Raw genomic sequence first — 22,024 nt, 5'->3', positions numbered from 1 at the left:
CTGGGAACTAGCATATAAAATAACGTATCGTTGGTACCTGACCCCGGTCAGGATATCCAAATTTGATTCTGCAATATCTGACCTATGCTGGCGAAATTGCGGAATGAAAGGCAGCTTACTCCATATACTTTGGCACTGTCCAAAAATCTCGGAATATTGGAAAACAGTATACCAACTTATAACTGAGGTAACATTAGCTGATGTACCAAAAAAACCTTCTCTTGCCATACTATCTCTATCGCTGAACAGGTTCCCCAACCTAACCAGACACATTATAGCTCACATTTTTCTGGCGGCGAGGCTTAACCTTACCAGGAAATGGAAAGATCCACTTCCCCCCACCCTGAAAGAAGTACTTCACACAATACAGACACACTTTACTCACGAATCCACTCTAGCACTAACCCATAAGAGCTCATCACAAACTCTCCTCATGTGGAAACCATGGATAGAATGGACCGAATCCCCAAGGTTGTTACAGATCTTTGAATAAGGTCAATAACATATGGATCTCTAGATTCACTAACGGAGCGGCGGGGGGGACAGGGACGCAGAAGTGATCCCTATACGGGGTGTCCAGGTGGGGTGTTCCTCCTGCACTTCTCCCACAGAACGACTTCCAACACATAATGAAGGTCCGTACTGAGCTCCCCTGCGCAACTTGTATCACATTGCGTAAACGCTAAGCTTCTTGACACATGAAGGGTAACGAATAGGCGGTAGCCCATTCTTGTACTTCCTTGGATGTCACCAGTAGACCCAGGTAACGGCATTTTAGCATATGAGTCATGGTATCTGTTTCTTTGTTATCTACTGATTTGACGTTATTTCTTTTTCTGTTTCTATTTTCCTTTCTATTTGTACAATGGAACTGTATATGTTACATGTGCTATGAGACAATCATCTCTGTTCACCATTTGTTTGTAATGAAAATCTTTAATAAAAATCTATTGAGAAAAAAAATATATTTTTGCACTACATATACCAGGCTATACCTGGTACTGTATACCTTTCCATTAATGTTGCTGTTATTTGAAAAATGTCATGGTTAATAAAGACATTTTGAAACGTAAAAAAAAAAAAAAAAAAAAAAAAAACCTTCATCGGATCATAAAAAATGACCCATGGAATCTCTGATTTAATTTTATTTCTTTGGTGAAAATAATAAATATATAATATATATATATTTATATTTATATGTGTAAAGCTGGATGAACCATATAATAATCACAATCAGAGAAGAGAAACTGGGACAAAACGTATAAGCATTTTGAAATATCTAAGGATGGGAAACAAATTGTGTCTGGGTTCATATGATTAAGAAGTACTTCATGATCAGAAAGCAAAGCTTTAAAGAGACATGTCCAGTAAATATAACACATGGGGCTAATGTCTGAAATATAGAACAGATCTTTTAGTAAAACCAACACGGTGTGTATGTAGAGCCCCTTTTCACAGAAAAAAGTTTTATGAATAATTGATTTAATATATTGACATACAATCACAAACCATAATGCTTAAATAAGCCATTTAAGAGCCACTAATTTTTACTATTTTATATTTTCTGTTTAGTAAACAGTAATCAGCAAACCTGCATTGATGTTGCTTTACTTTTCATGTTTGCTGTAAAAAAAATAATAATAATATTACTACTACTGTCATTATTTATTTTGTAATCCATTATGGGCATTTATTTGCCTTTTTTTATAAACTGTCACTTTTTATTTTTTAAATTAAAAAATCTTAATGATCATGAACTTGGAACATTATTTTTTTCTCTTTTCTCTCCCTTTTCTTTCTCTGCTACTGGTTATTGCTCTTTAGTGGTTTTTGGCCAGTTTGTGTTTTTCCAGACGTCTCTCCACGACGTAGTTGAGGTATATGATGGAGCAACTCAACAGTCGCCACTCTTATCCTCTCTCTCAGGATCACATTCAGGTACTTTTTCTAAGAGATGCCATTGGGTCATTTAACATATGTTTTTTTTTTTATATATATATATATTTTTGCCTCTTTCAAAATAATTTATTGTTAAAGGGACTTCACAATATATATATTTTTTTTAAATGCTGTCATCTCTTAGTCAAGCAGAATGGTGAAGGTGTCTTTAATAAGTTAATCAATATGCATTTTCAAAGCTAACAGATGAGCATTCTAAAGTTACAATTCAAAAAACTGCAAACGTTGTAGAATTCGTATAAGCAATAGCAGATAAAATAATATAATATTGATAACAGTGGTAGTAGAAGTTAAGTCTTTATTTCATTTTAATCAAGCAACAGTTATGCTGACCATACAAAATAAATAACCAATGTATGTAGCTTCATTGAAAATAGAGCACTACCGAGTTTAACATTCAGATGCCTGTGATCTGTGGATAAATATTCCCAGGTGTGGGTCCATTTACTAAAATAATAAGTAATGTTGCAGTTGTGAACTATCGGTATGGATTAGCCAAGGTCTCACTAAATAACTAAAAAGAACAGAAACAAATTAGTGAGGTTATTTTGTTATCCCATTACAGCCAATTCTGGTGAGCATATGTAGGACAAAGATCTGTTACAGACAAACCTCTCTAATCTGTAAATGGCACCATGCCTTTCAATCTCTGTACTGATACAGAGAAAAAAGTACAATGTTGAACACAATAATAGTATAAAAACATAATTAAAATTGGTTCATTATCAAGGTGTTTACTAAAACATTGTATTGAATAAAAACCATCTATGTCCTTATAAATTGTAGAAGTTACTTAGGTTTTTTCAAATGAATCATGGAGTTATTAATATTGCTAAATTTAGTTTGGTCATCTACATATCAACGTCTCTGCTTTGGTTAATAAATAAGCAAGTTAACGTGTTCCTGAGAGATTAAGGTCTTCTACACCAGATTCACACAATTTCCAGCAACCAGTAACTGTTTCTTTAACTTAAGATCATTTTATATTGTCTATAAAAAATAAAATAAAAAATAAAAAAAACTTCAATAGGTCTTGAATTCCTTATTGTTTTGAAAAAAAAAACACCTATTTGCCTTTAAGGCCAAGCCTTAAAGGAGTTGTAAAGGCAGAAGGTTTTTTTAATCTTAATGCATTCCGTGTATTAAGATAACAAATCGCTGTGTGTACCAGCCCCCCAGCACCCCCTAATTAACTACCTGAGCTCCTTCTGTTTCCAGCGATGTCCGTGATCCCCTCAGCCATCCAGGACACTCCTCCTGATTGGCTGAGACAGAGCAGTGGCGCTATTGGCTTCCGTGGATGTCAATCAAAGTCAGTCAGCCAATCAGGGGTGAGAGGGGGCAGAGCCAGGTCGGGGGTACATGTCTGAATGGATACACGGAGCTGTGACACGGCTTGGGTGCCCCCTGTAGCAAGCTGCTGGCTGAGGGGGCACTCAAAGGAGGGAGGGGCTGGGAGCAGCAAAGGGGACTGGAGAAGAGGAGGAAGAGGAGGCTGTTCTGTGCAAAACCAACTGCATAGAGGAGGTAAGTATAACATGTTTGTTATTACAAAAAAAAAAAAACAACAAGCCTTTACAATCACTTTAAAGTGGAATTCCAGTCTATATCTAACTTAGTCTAAAATTGCCTCCCCCTTCTAACTGTTATTGTAACTTCCCTGTAGAAAAAAAGATGCTTATGCTTATCTATTCTCAGAGCACTCAAGCCTGGTCGCATGATCATGTCTGCCAGGGAAGAGAAGAGATCACCAGCAATGGCCGAAATGCCTGGGTGGTGATGTCACCCATAGGCTTACAATAGGGCATCAGTTGTCTGCTGTCCCTCCTTGCAGTTAAAGCCACCACTGGGAACTGATCATGTCATCAGACCCAAGCACCCTGAGAATAGGTATGTATAAGCATCTTTCTGCTACAGGGTAATTAGAATAGCAGTTAGTAGGAATGTTGAGCAGTTTTAGGCTTCGTTAGATATAGTCTGGAATTCCATTTTAAGGCAGGCCATGCATGGTTCTAATCTCAACCGGTTCCACAGAAACTGGCAAAAATTTGATCTGTGTATAGGCATTGATCAATCGACTTTGGTATAACCAGCATGCCAGGTTTTACCTGCGATTATCACAAGTGGCTGCTATAGCCACTAGCAATAATCACTGTTTTCTCCAGGTGGGGGTGGCTTCCCCCATCCTCCCCCCTGGGAGAAGACAATGGTCCGGCAGGAGGATCCTGCATCAACACTGTCCTTGTTGATGGGGTAATCAAGGAAATTTGTGCCATGTATGGCTGGCCTAAGATTATGGAGGTGCCTAAAAGGTGCTTGTATGATGAGCCTATATACCACGTTTGTCAACTGATGGATCATTTGGCTGTGACAGCAAATAGGATAGTAATCAAAGTGTCAGGTCCAGAAACATTGTCATCTTTTACCTATGAATTGATCCTTCTAGTACTTAGGTCCCAGGAAAATTACAGTATTGTAGATTTTTTTTCACAACTATCAACATTCTGCTCTTCAAAGAGAAGTCAACACATGGTAATAAAATAACAGTTTTTTTTTATGAAAAGTAAAATCCCTTTCCTGTGAGTCTGAAATCACAATGAGTGATGATAATTGACAAGATCATATAAAAAGTGCTTTTTTTTTTTTTTTTTTTTATCTGCATATAGCATTCTTATCCACGACACAATCAGACTTCAACAATTGTTGGCTTGTTAATAAATTTTGTTTTATTTATTCTGTTGAGTAGGAGAGTCGCTTCCACTAAGTTCTGGTAACCAGATTATTGTTAGATTCACATCTATTGGACCATTGACATCGAAAGGATTTCACTTTGTCTATCAAGGTAATTACATATGTAGCTTTAACAATACATGGAACATGTATTGTATTTGAAGCTTTCTATTTAATACATATCCGTCATAATTTTCCATAACTACATATAAATCACTAAAGTAATAACATAGTTTGAATCTAGTTCTTCAGTTGTATTGCATTAAGTCTTTCAATGTGCTTTTTTTTTTTTTTTTTTTTACAGAATATTACATTGTGTGAAATAATATCAGGGCTTACATAGGTCAGAGTAGAAAGATGAACTCCACAATGTATTTGATTAGCTTGCCTATTCTTATTTGGTGAAACATGTCCTTAGTCGTTCAAAGTGTAGGATGAACAGTCATTGGATATAAATCTATAGGAGAACAAAAAATATTTTTCTAATCTAATGAAAAGCTAATGATTTGGATAAATTTGGGGTTTAAAGTTAATTAAATCAAAAATAAAAAAAGTCTTTAAATTTCATGTTATTAATATTTAAACTTAAGAGCAAAAATGTAATATAATAATGAAGCGTTCCAGTCCCAAGATGTGGTGGCAGCACTAGTTTTTAATTTTAAGGCAAATCTGCAGGTCCAGTAAAATGCCCATTGCTCTTACTAGAATTCAAGTGAGTTTGTAAAAACTTCCTGAGCACTGGATTGATATCTTAAAGTGTCAATTAACTCACTTTTTACATGAATTATTCCTAAAATATAAAGCATACTATGACTCTATTTTTTTTTTTAAGTCTCTCACTGTTGTTTACTTTTTTTTTGTCCTGTCTATGCTCACTATCCTCCACTGATGCAACTAACAGCTACTAGTGTTGAGCAAACAGCACTATTATTTCTGGCCATATGCTCCTCTCTATAGACTAGTACACACAGGCCGAATGTCGGGTGACATAGGCTGGTTCAATAAAAACCTTCCGACATTAAGCCTGTGTGCATGACAGCCGGTCCGACAGAAGGCAGTCGTTTGGCTGGTTTCTGTCAGTTGAGCATGCTGGGAAACTAGCAGCCAATTGGCCCCTGATCAGCGCTCTCAGCCAATGGCTGAGAGTAGACATGTGAAATTTGTTTTGTTCTGACAAATTCATTAATTTGGAAATATTCAAATTTGTGAAAAAACAGTTTAACTAATTTTTGAGAATATTTGTGAATTTGAATATTCAAAAATTCGTAAATTCATAGATTTGGAAATTCGGAAATTCATAAATTTGTAAATTTGAAAATTTGGAAATTCGGAAATTTGAAATTCAAAAATCTGAAAATCTGAAAATCTAAAATAATAACTAACTAATAATAACTTAGCTTTTACTAACTATTAAATTATAGGTATTGGAATTTACTTTCAAATGTGGCTGTTAATGAACACAATAAATACAAATTAACCCAAAGTTACGAATTATCCAAAATAATGAATGTCGTATCTAAAAAAAATGGAAAGTAACAAATTAATAATAATAACTAACAATAATAATAATAATAATAATAATAATAATAAAACATGTTTTATTATTATTATTATTATTATTATTATTATTAATTTGTTCCATTCCATTTGTTTTAGATGCCACATTCATTATTTCGGATAATTCATAACGTTGGTTAAATTTGTATTCATTTTGTATTATTATTATTATTGTTTTTGTATTTACGAATTTAACAATTGCAATCATAACGAATGAAAAACAAAAACAAAAAAAAAACAGAATAAAATGAAAAAGAACACATTTTTTGGCAGTGCACATGTCTAGCTGAGAGCTAGTGTTCTGGCAAGTGGGTGTCCCCCGTTCCACCTAGCACCCTATTGGTGCTAGGTGGAAGTGCTCACCACTGTGCTGCCCCTATTGAAAATTACTTCAGGAACAACATCTAAGGAATGGTGAACTACAATATATTACATTTTCATTTCAGTTTAGATGCACTTTGGAGTATCCTAAGACAAATATTTTTGTGAATACTAGGGAATGTTACACCCCCCAGTTTGGTTCACAGTAGAACATGCAAACAGGCAAAAATTTTGTGCAAACACCGTTAAAGTCTATGGGACACAAATGTGAAAAATCAAAAGTGCTAATTTTAAAGGCTTATATGCAAGTTATTGCCATCATTTTTTTTAAATGTTTTTTTTTTTTCAAAAGCAGTGATTTTAATAATGCTTAAAGTGAAACAATAAAAATGAAATATTCCTTTAAATATCACACTTGGGGGGTCTCCTTAGTCTGCCTGTAAAGTAGTACATCTTTCCCATGTTTATAAGAGTGCTGCAGTAAAAATACATTTCTAAAGGAAAGAATGTAATTTAAAACTGCTTGTGGCTGTATTGTTGGATCCTGGTAATATAGATAAAAATCATTGAAAAAAATGACGTGGGTTCCCCCCGCAGTCTATTATCAGGCCCTTTGGCCCTTTGGGTCTGGTATGAATATTAGGGGAACCACATGCCCAAAAAATGGTGTATGGGTCCCCCCAAAAATCAACCAAAAATCAATACCAGGCCCTTCAGGTCTGGTATGTATATTAAGGGGAATCTCGCACCAAAATGAAAAAAAAAAGTGGCATTGAGTTCACCCCCAAAATCCATACCAGAACCTTATCTGAGTTTGCAATCTGGCTGCAGGAAAAGTGGGGCCAGTGAGCCCCCCCCCCTGAACCATACCAGGTCACATGCCCTTAACATTGGGAGGGTGCTTTGGGGTCCCCCAAAACACCTTGTCCCCACACTTTGTCCCCATGTTGATGGGGACAAGAGCCTTTTTCCCATAACACTTGCCCGGTGGGTGTGGGGGTCTGCAGGCAGGGGGCTTATCAAAATTTTGAAGCCCCCTTTAACAAGGGGGTCCCCAGATCCCCCTATATGAATGGGTATCGAGTACATTATACCCCCTACTCATTCATCAAAAAAAAATCACAATTGAAGAAAAAGTACATGGTGTGTGTTTGTAAAGTTTTTTTTTCTTTTTAGTAATTACTGCTCACAGATATGGTCTACTAAAGATCTTTTATGGTTCATGCTGAAAAAGCTGTAAAACCATTTTCTGAGATTAACGGTTTGAATGAAAACTATACTAATTCTTACAATGTGTCTATCACATGAACCACCACCATCATTTTAAAATATGATCATTAGCAACTACCAGGTACAGAAAGAGTCTTTTCAGGAAATAATGGAGGTCAAAACTGAAAAATAACAAGAGTGCCAAGAGAAATATATTTAGAACATAATGTTGCTGTGTTAGTGTATTTAATAAAGTAGATTTTTAAACATCTTATTTATTTTATATTTCTTATTTATATGGTAAGAAAGATCTCAGGCACACACATACCAATAATATATACTGTACTAACATATTTTTCCTGCTGACTTAATAGGTCTTATATCTAACATTCTAAATAGAATGCACACAATAAGATACTTTATTATAATTACAAGATCATTAAATGCAAAAAAAAAAAAAAAAGAAAAGAAAGACAGATCTTTCTGTTCCTGTCTGATTACTAATAAAAGTATTTTACTTTTCTTGAAATAGGTTCTATGGTTAGGTCTATGCATTATGTATAATTAACATAGTAACAAAGTTACATAGTTGGTGAGGTTAAAAAAGAGACACAAGTCTATCAAGTCCAACCTGTGTGTGTGTGTGCTTTTATGTTAATAATACATTGTATATCCCTGTATGTTGTGGTCATTTAGGTGCCTATATTTTAGTTTTTAAAGTTATTGATGCTCCCTGCTGAAACCACTGCTTGTGGAAGAGAATTCCACATCCTTACCGCTCTTACAGTAAAGAAGCCTCTACTCAGTTTAAGGTTAAACCGCTTCTCTTTGAATTTTAGTGAATGGCTGCATTTCCTTTTAAATTCCCTTGTGCAGAAAAGTTTTATCCCTATTGTGGGGTCACCAGTATGGTATTTGTACATTGAGCTCATATTCCCTCTCAAGCGTCTATGTTCAGTGCTTGCAGTCTTTCCCCGTAACTGAGGTCCTCCAGTCCATTTATTAGCTTTGTTGCTATTCCAGCTCCAGCACATCCCTCCTGAGTACTGGTGCCCAGAACTGGATGGCATATACCAAATAAAGCACATCATTTAAAATATGCTTTATTTATTGTCTTTTTTGTGTGTATGCGAAGTAGACTAAGGATAAGCGATCTTTGGATTTCAAGTTTATAACTTCACTTAAATTTTATTTCATAAAAATGTTATTTCTATCAGGTGGTCATGTATAGAAATGTTTCTAGATTTGTTTTGCTAAGTTTTCTTTTTTTTTCAGTTTTATGTGATAACGGGGAATCTCAACACAGCTTTCAGTGCTAGATTATTTGCATAGTAAAATGCAAAACATTGTACTGAACTTTTGAAAGGTCTTTAAGTCATTTAAATCCTTTCTTTTAAATTTAAATTACTAATATACCTGTAAATTGTCTTTTTTAGATACAAAATGGTTTTGTGTGGCACACTGTAGAGGTAAAGGAGTATAGCATTAATTAGTATCATATACCATGTTACCTTAAAGATTTAGAAATAATAAAGAGTAGATGTGAATTACTGAGAGTTTGAAAAAATAGGTGTTTTAAATTGGTACTTTAAGGGGTAACTCAAGGCAAAAATTATATAGGAAGGGTTAGATCCCCTGTCAGATGTGTACTGCTACAGATGTTTAGAAGGGAAGTTCTGACATTGCGCTTATATCATGCTTGTAGAGTAAAGTCTCTTTGATGTAGGAGTACAATGTCTGCTTTTAGACTCTACTACAACACAACCAGCTTGGACATCTGGGAAGTCCAGGAAAAATAGATGAATAAGAATGAAACACCAAAAAAAATTGGAGTCTGAATGTACAGTATTTATTCCATTGTATCCAAAATAACATGCCAAAGTGTTTCAGGGGTCATACTTTAACCACTTCATCAGGAAACAAATCGATTGGTTACTGTTAATATAATAGCTCTCTAGTCTAAACCATTAGCTACTGAAGCCATAATATTAAGACCAATTAGTAGATTAGTTAACTTTGTTCACATTGATTTGTGACCTTGGCTTGTTTTTTTTGGATACATAGAAAAAATAAAGATAGTTTTCGACTCTAGATCATTTGCCGTGGTGCTCTAAAAAATTTTCTTTGAATGCTTATTATTGCTGTCTAAAGTCTAATTAGGGGACATTTGATAATGACATATAGGAAAATCTCTGACAAGTACACTGTCAAAAAATAGATTTTATTGTTGTTATATTCCTATGGTAAAGTGTTGGACTCATTTCTGATTCCAAAGCCACCACCATGTTACGGGCACAGACAGTGTAGGGAAATCTCCCCAACAAACGTTGTGGCAGAAGTGCTACGTATGTCTTCCCCAACCTATCCAAAATCAATTTTGTTTTGGGCTGAAGTTCTTCTAATAATCTCTTCTTATATATCTCCAATAGCAGGTGCTTGCAATTTGAATTGTGTGTTTGTGCATCCACAATTCTGAATATTTTCTGTACTTACATGTTTAGGTGACTAATAACTATGGCAGAATCGTTGGACACTGCAGCTTCTTTCCTTATCATATTAGTAAATCAATATGACATTTAATAAAGCTTTCCTGGCATATACAGTCCTAACTGACAAAAACAAAATCAAAGTCACATCCTATTGTAGCAATATTACATCTAAAGCTATCATTACAGTTTTGAGAAGCTGCTGTTATTAAAATGATATGTCTTCAGTTATAAAGCACCTAGTTAATTCTAAGTGTTGAAGTTGGCTTTGCTTTGGCAAAATTTAAAGTTGTGAAATTGAAACATTCCAAAAGTTTTGTGAAAAAAATAAAAGATAGGTGCTGGCCCTTGAAATATAAACGTGTTTAAATGCTTCCCACCCGCCCAACGTCATATAATGTTGTGTACTTTGAGCGGTGATGTCTGAATGATGCCTACAGCTACAGGCATCATTTACATACCTTCTTTTACAGCCAGTGATTCCCTTCACCATCAGAACAATCATAATGCTGTTCAGCCACTTGATCATTCTTATAGGCGGCGAGAGGGGACTTCTTCCAGCTTGCCCCTGCGATCTGCAAACTGTAGAAGAAACCGACTGGTGCCAGATGATGACCATAGAGATTTCTGGCGGTCTAGATGGTCAATAAAAAGTCTCTATGGTCATTTGGAGACCGGGTGCAATGTTATGACGTCACGCCCGGCCTCTGCATTTGAAAAAATAATAAATAATATAATAAAATAATATTTTTATTTCAGGCTTCCTAGCCTAGAGGTGCGATTTCAGGACTTATTGACCTCAGATCTCCCTTTAAAGAGGACCTGTCACACACTATTCCTATTACAATGGATGTTTACATCCCTTGTAATGTTTGCATCTCTTGTAATCCCTTTTTAGCAGAATAAATTGTGCTAACGTTACTTTCTTTTTTTTTTTATGCATGAAACTGCTTTTTTCCCCAAAAAAAAGTCTTTGAAAAATTGCTGCACAGATACCGTGTGAGATAGAAAGTTGCAACAACTGTCATTTTATTTTTTAGGCTCTCTACTAAAATATATATATATATATATATATATATATATATATATATGATTTTTACATGTAGGAGAGAAATGTCAGAATTGGCCTGGTAGCAAGTGGTTAAAATGTGAAAAAATCCTCAACCCAAAAAAAGTTGAACCGCTGATATAATTTCCGGGTCCAACTCCGACACCACTTCCAGTTTCATTGAACGCACGTCGGCTCTGTGGCTATGATCAGTAGTGAGAGGAATAGGTCCTTAAAAGTGGACTATGTGTGTTGGTGCCCTTTATTGGCACCTGTTCAAGTGTGTGCATATATTTTATCTGGAATTCCCTCTTATTTAATAAAACTTTCTCTACTATAAGCATGTTCTCTGGGCCATCGGCTGGTTGCTTCTGCTGGATGAGAATTTACAGTGGCATCCATGGGCAGATTGGTTACAGTTATCCCACATCGTGGATTTGATATCTAGTGCTTGCAGGCTGCTTTGTCAGCTGTAGGGATCTGGTGAGGGAGGAATTTATCTACACGGGGTGGAGCGCATGATCATTAAGAAGATTTTGGCATCTAGTTATTTTCAAAAACACATTGATTGGGTATTTTACATATATATATATATATATATATATATGTTGGGCTTCATATTGATTAGAATGTATGGATTTGCTTTACTTCTGGGTAAAATAAATTTAATTTATTCAAATGTTTTAATCCCTTTTATATTTAAAGGGCCAGTGCCTATCTTTTTAGATTTTTTTTATGTTAAACTGCTGGTTACACTTGAAGGGGCATGTGATATTGTCTTTACACTTGTGGGTTGGCGTCCTCTCATCTTTATTCAATTTTAAAATAGTTTGCATTTCAGTGAATTATGATTATTTGACATGTAAACTGACTCTACAGGGATACAATCCTCTAGTTAAATATCAGCATTTTGCAATACGCCATTGATTCTCTCCACCTGCTGAACAATTCCCATTGTAGCTACCTTGCAACCTAGAGTTTGTCTGCTTCTGAACCTGTGATATGCAGGTCAGGGAGACGTAAAGTGCAACTATGGGAAAACCGCTAAAAACACCTTATATACTACCACTTTATTTGCCAAGGAATTAGTAGTTCTGTTTAGTCTTTACACACCTCTGCCACACAGCACAGCTGGAAAGACCATTTTACTTCTTTCCAGTCTATATTTATTGATTTCTAGATTAGCGCCCTTTAAACTTAATAGGGTTGATTATGCTGCTTCCTCGCCAAATGGAAACTGACAGTAGATCGGTAATATAGGAAGATGAATTGGTAATAAATATGTCACCTCATTGGCTGTGCAGTTGGGGAAACTGTGAAAATCACAAGAATGTAAAAGTAAAATATTTATAAACATATATATGTATATGATTCATCTATGCAGATGTTTTCAAGAGTTACCTTTTTTGGAGACCTACTAGAAACATATTTCTTAGTATGTACTCCATTTAGTATGCCTTCCCAAGGCTTGTTGGGATTGTAGAGTTATCTCACAATAACAAACAAAATAACTGAAAGCCAGAAAATGTGAATAACAGCAAATATTTTTATAGATTGATATATTGCTGTACAGAAAAAGTGTGCCAGTCTGAGACACATTGAAGCCTTCGGTATTCACACTCATGTTGGCTTCTTAAATGTTTCAATCTACCCTGGACCCTTGAATGTTCCCACTTATCCTATGTCATTCTCTGTAAAATGCACTAAAATAAAATATCTACAGGATGGGTGATGAAAGCAGATTGCAGATCCAGGATCTCAAGTGAAGAGACCTTGACTTTCAAGATCTTGTCTTTCAGAAAAATAGATTGTTGAGTGATTTAACATTATGTACCAAAGCTTTGATTAGATCCAGTCTTTCCTAAAAAAAAAGTGCCTAAGTGGTGCAAAATTAATTAAAGCATTTGCCTTTAATTGAAAAAAAAAATCACTGGTCAATATTGTTTAAACCACTTCTCTTCTAATTTTAGTGAATGTCTTTTTAATTTCCCTTTTAACTCTATTGTGGGGTCACCAGTACGGTATTTGTACATTGAAATCATGTCCCCTCTCATCTACTTACTGCATTGTGGATGATTATACAAAAGGACATTTTTTAAATAACTGATTTACCTTTGCAAAGGAGGTTGTATCACCCACATTGTCCAGCAAGAGGCTGCAGCACAGACCAGTGGCCCTCTGAAAGTACTATAAATCAATTTTGCAAGGTACCATAGACAAATGACAATAGGTTGAGTTAAAGATAGTTTTAGCAGGAGCAACGAATGACTTACTTGGTGCCTTGATTTGTTCCTGAAATGCTGTCATATTTCTTTTACAGCGGTTCCTAGAACAAGTGCAAGTCAGTGCAGCTCAGTGCCAGAGCCACGTTTTGGAAAAAGGATTGGAAATGAGTTTGCCGTTGGATCTGTGGTTTTCTTTGAGTGTAACCCAGGATATATCCTCCATGGATCCGTGTCCATCCGATGTGATGCAGTGCCTAATGCCTTGGCTCAGTGGAATGACACTTTACCAACGTGCATTGGTGAGTGGCCCAAAGATATAAGTTTGTGCTGTTTAAAAGATGATGTATTGACCTGACCTTGTTTTGTTTTTTTTAATACAAACTACTGTATTCAATTACTAATTAAAAAAGTAAATACAAAATTTTACTTTTTACCAGTAGGCATCTGTACATTGTACATTGTGTGTTAAGCCGGCTATACATAAATCAAAATTTGGGTGAATGGTTTCTGATTTATGTATGAGCAGAATGGTTGTACAGAAGTGAATCTACTGATCCACTTCTGTACAACAGCCCTCTTGTAAAATATTCACTCGATCAGCACCGTCAGCTATAGCCAGCAGCACTGATCAGTGTATTTGGACAGTGGGGAATTCTGCGCACTGTCAGAATACAGTAGATCAGCGGGGAGGATTAGAACCCATTGGCTGAACATCAATGGGCTGCCTTACTTTCATACCCAAGGTGAGTCAACATACCAATGAAATAAACTCCTCTTCTTTTTTTATCTTAACTACAATCTTTGATTTACGTAATAGTATTTGACATATGGTTGATTGCGGTAGAAAATAAAAAAAATAGATGGTAGTCAAGACTAAGACATTGTGTTCTGTTCAAATATCAATCTTAGTTCATTCCAGGACTACAAGTAATATAAACAATTATTCTAGAAAACTTTCATAAAAAAACAATGTAGATTTCTTATGTCTCTTTGATGGCAAATAAGGACATATTTATTGTTTTTCAATGGCATATTCAAAGAAATAACTTTCAATATCTAAAGAAAATGTCTTTTTTTTTCTTTTAACAAAATATTTAAGAATGCAATCAGTGTCTATATACGAAGTAGATAGAATTATTTAACTCTCCAGTATCTGTTAAAACTTAAATGTCAGTTTTTGTTCTTAGGACCTGTATGTAACCCCACAATAAGCATCTCGTATTGGCTTCCTTTGGTCTGTTAAATATAGCATTGAAATAATTTAGTTATATCTGTTTGATAAGTACACATAAAAAATACCTAAGGGTGGTTTTTTGTAGTCCTAACACACTACCTCATCTAGGGTGACAATGCTGTCCATCAATAGATACAGTAATTTGAGCGAGTGTTGTCCCCATAAAGCAGGAGGCATGTTAGAGACAGAATTACCAGGTGAAAATAAAGGAAAAACCCAGCCACCACATCTAAGGACTGGTAAGCTAAGAACTGGTAAGCTGTAGTATAAAAAATGTTCACTCTTGGGCTTAGATAGACTTTAATGAACACGGGTTATTTCCAAAACATTTCACTTTTCTGCCTAATTACAGGCTGCTGTAGATACTGGTGTGATCTACTAAAGCTTAGCCAAGTGAACTTTTGCTACATTCAAACCCCCGAACATGTTCAGAATAATTTAGGAAACAATAATTTCTTGTGCATGATTGGAAGTAAATTGAGCTTCACTAAGTGAAGATGTTTGAAAAAAAACAAAAAAAACAACAAACATACACACTTACCTCAATGCTGAAGCATAACTGCGTGCAACTGAGCCAACCCAGCATAAAACAGCCACACTGGCCATACGTATAATTGTGATAACACAGCGGAAGGCCCCATGCAATGCTGCCACATATACAATTTGTGTACTACTGGCAAAAACTGTTTAACCACTTAAAGTCCACCCTATACCAATTTTACTTCTACAGGGCAGCACCTCTGTGCAAAATCACGTATATGTATACATACATGATCTGACAATTCCGGGTAGGCATTGTGTGATTACACACAGTGGGAGTTGCTCGGCAGGTACTGTGGCCTCAGTGTTTGCCGGCACCCATCGATCAACCTGCACAGACACAAAACTGCAATCTGCCTATGTAAAAAAAAAGGCAGATCGCTGTTCTGACAGGAGGGAAGAGAGGAAAATTGTGTCCTTGAAAAGCAGGGAATAAAATCCATCTCTTCACCTAGTAAAAGCACTTCCCACAGTGTAGTTAAACACTGGTTAGGCACACAGTTAACCTGTTTAGTGCCCCTGATGTTAACCCCTTTCCTGCCAGTGTCATTAGTACAGTGACAGTGCATAAACACTGGATAGGCACACAGTTAACCTGTTGAGTGCCCCTGATGTTAACCGCTTTCCTGCCAGTGTCATTAGTACAGTGACAGTGCATATTTTTTAGCTGTATTAGTGTCACTGGTTCCCAAAAAGTGTCAAAGGTATCAGTTAGTGTCTGAATGTCCACCAAAATATTCCAGTCCTGCTATAACTCACTGATCACCACCATTACTAGTAAAAAAATAAAATAAAAGTGAATTACATTTCCCATAGTTTGTAGACACTACTACTTTTGCACAAACCAATCAATATACACTTATTGGGATTTTTTTTTACCAAAAATATGCAGCAGAATACAGTGCCTTGAAAAAGTATTCATACCCCTTGAACTTTTTCACATATTGTCATGTTACAACCAAAAACGTAAATGTATTTTATTGGGATTTCATGAGACAGACCAACACCATGTGGCACATAATTGGTTAGTGTCTCTACCAGCTTTGCACATCTAAACAGTGATTTTTTTTGCAAAATAGCTCAAGCTCTGTCAGATTGGATGGAGAGCGTCTGTGGACAGCAAATTTCAAGTCTTGGCGCAGATTCTCAATTGGATTGAGGCCTGGACTTTGACTGAGCCATTCTAACACCTAAATATGCTTTGATCTAAATAATTTCTTTGTAGCTCTGGCTGTATGTTTTGGGTCATCGTCCTGCTAGAAGGTGAACCTCTGCCCCAGTCTTAAGTCTTTTGCAGACTCTAACAGGTTTTCTTCGAAGATTGCCCTGTGTTTGGCTCCATCCATCTTCCCATTAACTCTGATCAGCTTCCCTGTCCCTCCTGTAGAGAAGAATCCCCACAACATGATGCTGCCACCACCATGTTTCATGGTGGGGATGGTGTGTTCAGGGTCACATGGTACGTTTGCAGTTGTGCCATACTATTTCCATTTTCCGATGATGGATTGAATAGTACTCTGTGAGATGTTTAAAGCTTGGGATATTTTTTTATAACCTAACCCAACTTCAAACTTCTCCACAACTTTATCCCTGACCTGTCTGGTGTGTTCCTTGGACTTCATTGTGATGTTTGTTCACTAAGGTTCTCTAAAAAACCTCCAAGAGCTTCACAGAACAGCTGTATTTATACTGAGATTAAATTACACACAGGTGGACTCTATTTACTAATTAGGTGACTTCTGAAGGCAATTGGTTTCACTAGATTTTAGTTAGGGGTGTCAAAGTAAAGGGGGATGAATACAAATACATACCACACTTTTCACATATTTATTTGTAAAAAATGTTAAAAACGATTTATAATTTTCCTTCCACTTCATAATTATGTGTCACTTTGTGTTGGTCTATCACATAAAATCCCAATAAAATACATTTACATTTTTGGTTGTAACTTGACAAACTGTGGAAAATTTCAAGGGGTATGAATACTTTTTCAAGGCACTATACATATTGACCTAAATTTCTGGAGATATTTGATTTTTTTCAATTTGTTATTGCATGTTTTATAGCAGAAAGTGAAAAATTTATGTTTTTTACATTTTTTTAATTGTTAGTCTTTTTTTGTTTATAGCGCAAAAAAAAATAAAAAAAATGCAGAGGTGATGAAATACCACAAAAGAAAAGTTCTACTTGTTGGAAAAAAATAACATAAATTTTATTTGTGTACAGCGTTGCATGACCGTGCAATATTCAGTTAAAGCAACACAGTACGGTATCGCAAAAATATGGCCTGATCATGAAGGGGGATAAATCATCCAGAGGTCGAGTGTATGTAAAAGGAAAAAAAAATTTTGACGAAACATACACTTTGGGGTTAATTTATAAAAAATCCAGAATTCAAATCTGGGGGCCTCCTTATTAAAGGGGGATCCCGGATTCCGATAAGCCCCCCACCCGCAGACCCCGACAACCAACGGCCAGGGTTGTCAAGAAGAGGCCCTTGTCCTCATCAACATGGGGACAAGGTGCTTTAGGGTGGGGGGGTCTGCAGGGCACCCCCCTTCCCCAAAGCACCTACACCCCATGTTGAGGGCATGTGGCCTGATACAGCTCGGGGGGATGCTCACTCGTCCCCACCCCCTTTCCTGACCGGCCAGGCTGCGTGCTCAGATAAGGGTCTGGTATGGAATTTGGGGGGACCCCCACGGTCTTCCTGATGGAGTTCCAGCGGACCTAGTCTGCCGGAAAGTCCAGTCATGTGTTAGCAAGTCCGTTTGTTCAGAAAGTCCACCGGAAACTCCGGGCGAATTCCAGCAGAAGTCCGCCGGACCCTAGTCTGCTGGAAAGTCTGGTCGTGTGTACAGGGCATTACAGAAATGACAGCCAAAATGTGTGGAGTATGAACATAACATGTGTTACATTCATCCGATAAATGTTTTAGAAATAGACCCCTTTAAGTCACTTATTTATAGTTTTTTCCCTTTTACAAAAATGTACCATTTTAAATGTCTAAATATTAATTATTTATTAAAATGAATACAGTTTTATTTTTTGAATTTAGTAAACATTTTAAAAGTTATACTATGTGTTCTAATAATGATTTATTTTTATTTTTTTTATTAAAATTTAGACTTGATAAACATTTGCACAACTATCATGGGATGTAAACAAATCAGTAATGTCATATTTTAACTTTACGGGCATTGTGTTTTCAGAAAATGTATGCTTTGTTGAAGAGTGGGGGGAGGGTTACCTTTTAAAGCAAAGTAAAAAATTGTGGAAAATGAAAAACAAAAGTGAAAAATAACAAAAATGATTGGGCTAGCCAACATGAGGAATGGGCTGCATGGCATCGCAGCAAACAGGTCAATGGGTGTAATTTGGGAGACAGGCAGAAAAACACATTTAAAATAACTATAAAATAGCAAAGGGATGACTTTGTAGTGACACTTTATTTTTGTTGGTATTCTGTGATGGACCAATGTTCCTTCTCAGATGAGTAATCTCAAAAAAGGAAAGTGTTTGCAGAACGTCTTCTTTGACCTCTAATATATCTGGCAAGCTACTAATGCTCTTCCGTTCGGATATCAGTATTATATTTTGCCAGAAGCAAAAGCATTTTTGCTTTTCTAATAAAAAAAGCATTTATTTTTCACTCTATTCTTTAAAGGGACTTCCTAAGCATCTCATGCAAAAAATATATTAATACAATCCATTGCATTTAATTAAAAATGCTTAATCACATTGTCCTCGGCTGAACCACTTCTGCTTTCCAATGAAATGCTTAAAAAAAAAAAAAAAAAAAATAGCCATTAAAAAAGTCCAGTCAATGAATAGTTTTACAGAAGGTCAAAATGTTGTTTCAAACATGCAGAGTTGGAGCATTATAAGATTAAAGTAACAGTAGTACGAGGCGATGAATGAAAGGTCCACTTCCTCAATTCATGGAGTGCTTTTCACTGCTGGAAACTACAGTGGAGATTTAATGAATAGAGGAGGGCACAAAAAGGGTGGGCATAGTCGTCACTTTTGATGACTGTATATGACAGGTCCAGATAGCTCATATTATAGAGTTTAATTTACATTATCCCTTCTCTTTATACAGTATATATGGATGATGGCACTATGATGGTAATTATTTTAATAAAAAAAAAAAAATTAAGTACTTTTTTCTCAATTTATATAAAGTTGTCACATGACCCAGCTATTTCCCAGCCTGTCTGTAGGGAAACATAAGCAGCAGCCGCTTCTAGTCTTCTGCTGCTGGTCACATGTTAACAAAAACAGCCTTTGGAATACACAGTAAACATAAATATTTAATATGAATAAACTTTTTTAATATCATACAAGTATATATTTGGAATCAAAAATCTTTAATTCAGTGCCAAATGTACATTTTGTATTTTGTATGATGCTGCTAGCCTCTGAGGCTAATAAAAATTACACTGCAAACTTTTTTATTTTACAACATAAGCAACAAAATGTGGGGCAAAATTGGTGAGACCAAACTCTCAACATTTTGCACGTTGCCACATTGGCAGTCTCTCATGCTGTATTTTTTTTTCTAATTTTTGGTGTCAGTAAATATACAACACAAGCATGTCCTGTCAGCAAATGTGTAATGTCAGCCCCTGATGTTAAAGAGGAGCTTCAGTCACTACTCACCTGCCCAGTGGATTCAACATTGTATTGCTGTGATCCACTGATCAGGGGCAGCAGCTCAGATCCCAAACTGCCAACTTGGTCCTCCTTCATCATCAGAAGCCAACTCCCTTTTCCTGGTTCAGAAGCTCTGCATGACTGAAGCTCTGCCCACTGGCCACTGTGATTCCTCACTCCTGCAGACTCCTGAGATATGTAACATGGAGTCCCTGTGAAGGCAGCAGGGACACGTCATTCTTGCCTAGGTGAAGGAAACAGGAGGGCAGGGCTGGGTCTTAAAGTGGAAGTAAACTCATCGATTTAAACGGTTAAAAAAAAAGGCATTCCGGGAATGCTAACTGCACATTGGCTGTGCTCTCAGCCAAACTATCAAACCATCCAATGGCTGGTGTCATAACGAATCACATGTGCAGCACCATAGCAGTTGAAGATTAAACAGAGGCAAAGATGGCAGCTTCCTTGGCTGAAAACGATAGGTGAGTTTACTTCCACTTTAAGTAATAAAAAATAAAAAAAATCAAGAGCCAAATTGGATAGGGTAGCAGCAGCGGCACAGAACCTCAGTCAGTATGGGAGTGTAGGTCTGCTTTAAAGAAATGGGAGCAAAACAAATACCACTGAGCATCACTGATGTGGCTTTGCTGGCCTTGAGATCTAAGGTTTATGCTCCTGTTGCTTTATCATTTATACTGTACCCATTTTAATATTGTGGAGGTTAGAAAAGGACATGACATCCCAAATTGGTAAATGTTATTTTTATTGTTTGCCTCCATATGACTGGCAAGTAATTTTCGAACCTTGATTTCTGCATTTTTTTTTTTTTACTGTATTTTGCAACAAAGTCAAAACCACAGCACTATAGTCTGCATATAAATTGCATGGCAATAAGAATGAAATTAATTACCTGGTGTGATGAAAAAAAGATTAAAATCTTAAACTTTATTTCTTGTTATAAAATCTGATGATCGAACCTTTAAAATCCCAGCAACTTGAACTTCCAGTAATTAGCAACTTCTAGTTATTGCTGTTGGTTATAATGCTTCATTACTGATCAAATCCAGCATTACGTATTAAGAGACATGTATTGTGCAAACTGTTCATGTTTCCATCATTGTTGAAGGAATAAGCATACAATCCCATCCATTCTCTATAGCTGAGAGGCATGATGGAACTTCCATGCATAGATTGTGACATCACGGTGTATCCAGGATACCACTAATGTGTTCTGAAAGCAAGGATGATGTTTTTTATAAGGTGAATGGAAGTTCACTGTATATACTCTTAGGGAATGGTTCTCATGCCTTAACCATGTAGATCCCTGGTGCCCAAACTGTGGCCTGAGGGCCACATGTGGCCCTTTGGCATATGATGTGTGGTCCTCAGACCTCATCAGTCTGTAGTGGAAGCATTGATTGGGGGAATAGCACCTCTACTAGCCTCATTTAACATGTACCCAGTTTCCTGTTGTCTTCTGCAGCATATCCCCAGCCAAAAATGTAGCATGTCCACACTCTCTGACCTTCATTTCCTTTATTAGATCTGCAGTCCTCTCAAGCATTCCATATATTGTACATTCTGTGTGCCCCTTTTGTGTCTTTAAACGCCCCTTTTGCTCATAAGTTCACAATCACTGCTCTGGATGATGTCATGTGAATATGAAAATAAAAGCCTATCATCACCTTCCTTGATTTGCTGTCAAATTCTGCATCCTTTTTATTATACTTGAGGGGCCACTGTGGAGGCTGACAATCATTGTAGTAGTTACTGCTACCACAATGATAGCTCCATACTTTTGGATCCTGTGCCAAGCTGTTTCCTATCTGAATAGTGACCACAGGGGGTTGCACTCTCTGCACTACCATTCACAGAACACCTTGTACTTTTTTAAATGAATTTAGGGTGTTCTCTGATTGGAAGAGGTGCAGAGACAGGGTGGTGACATCATGAGATCCACCTCATCAAATCAGAGACTTCCTTATAGTCACCAAAAACATACAAGGCATTCTGTGAATTGTGGAAATGTCAAGTGATCCCCTAGGTCACTATGCAGAAGGCA

The 22,024-nt window shown here is 36.4% G+C and overlaps 1 protein-coding gene across 1 annotated transcript in view; it reads left to right on the top strand.

Moving 5' to 3' along the window:
- Window positions 1-22,024, top strand: part of CSMD3 (CUB and Sushi multiple domains 3) — a 1,166,690-nt gene that overhangs the window by 773,522 nt on the left and 371,144 nt on the right. Inside the window, exons 32-34 of the mRNA XM_077493847.1 lie at window positions 1,825-1,938; window positions 4,706-4,801; window positions 13,631-13,834. Coding sequence (XP_077349973.1) covers window positions 1,825-1,938; window positions 4,706-4,801; window positions 13,631-13,834 — 414 coding nt within the window. The remainder of the gene's footprint in view (window positions 1-1,824; window positions 1,939-4,705; window positions 4,802-13,630; window positions 13,835-22,024) is intronic.

This window comes from Lithobates pipiens, unplaced genomic scaffold, assembly GCF_037356315.1.
Source record: "Lithobates pipiens isolate NorthernLeopardFrog02 unplaced genomic scaffold, aLitPip1_a1.2 Scaffold_19, whole genome shotgun sequence".
Classification (NCBI taxonomy): Eukaryota; Metazoa; Chordata; class Amphibia; order Anura; family Ranidae; genus Lithobates; species Lithobates pipiens.
The sequence above is the reverse complement of the archived record's forward strand: the minus strand, read 5'-3'. Positions and strand labels throughout refer to the sequence as shown.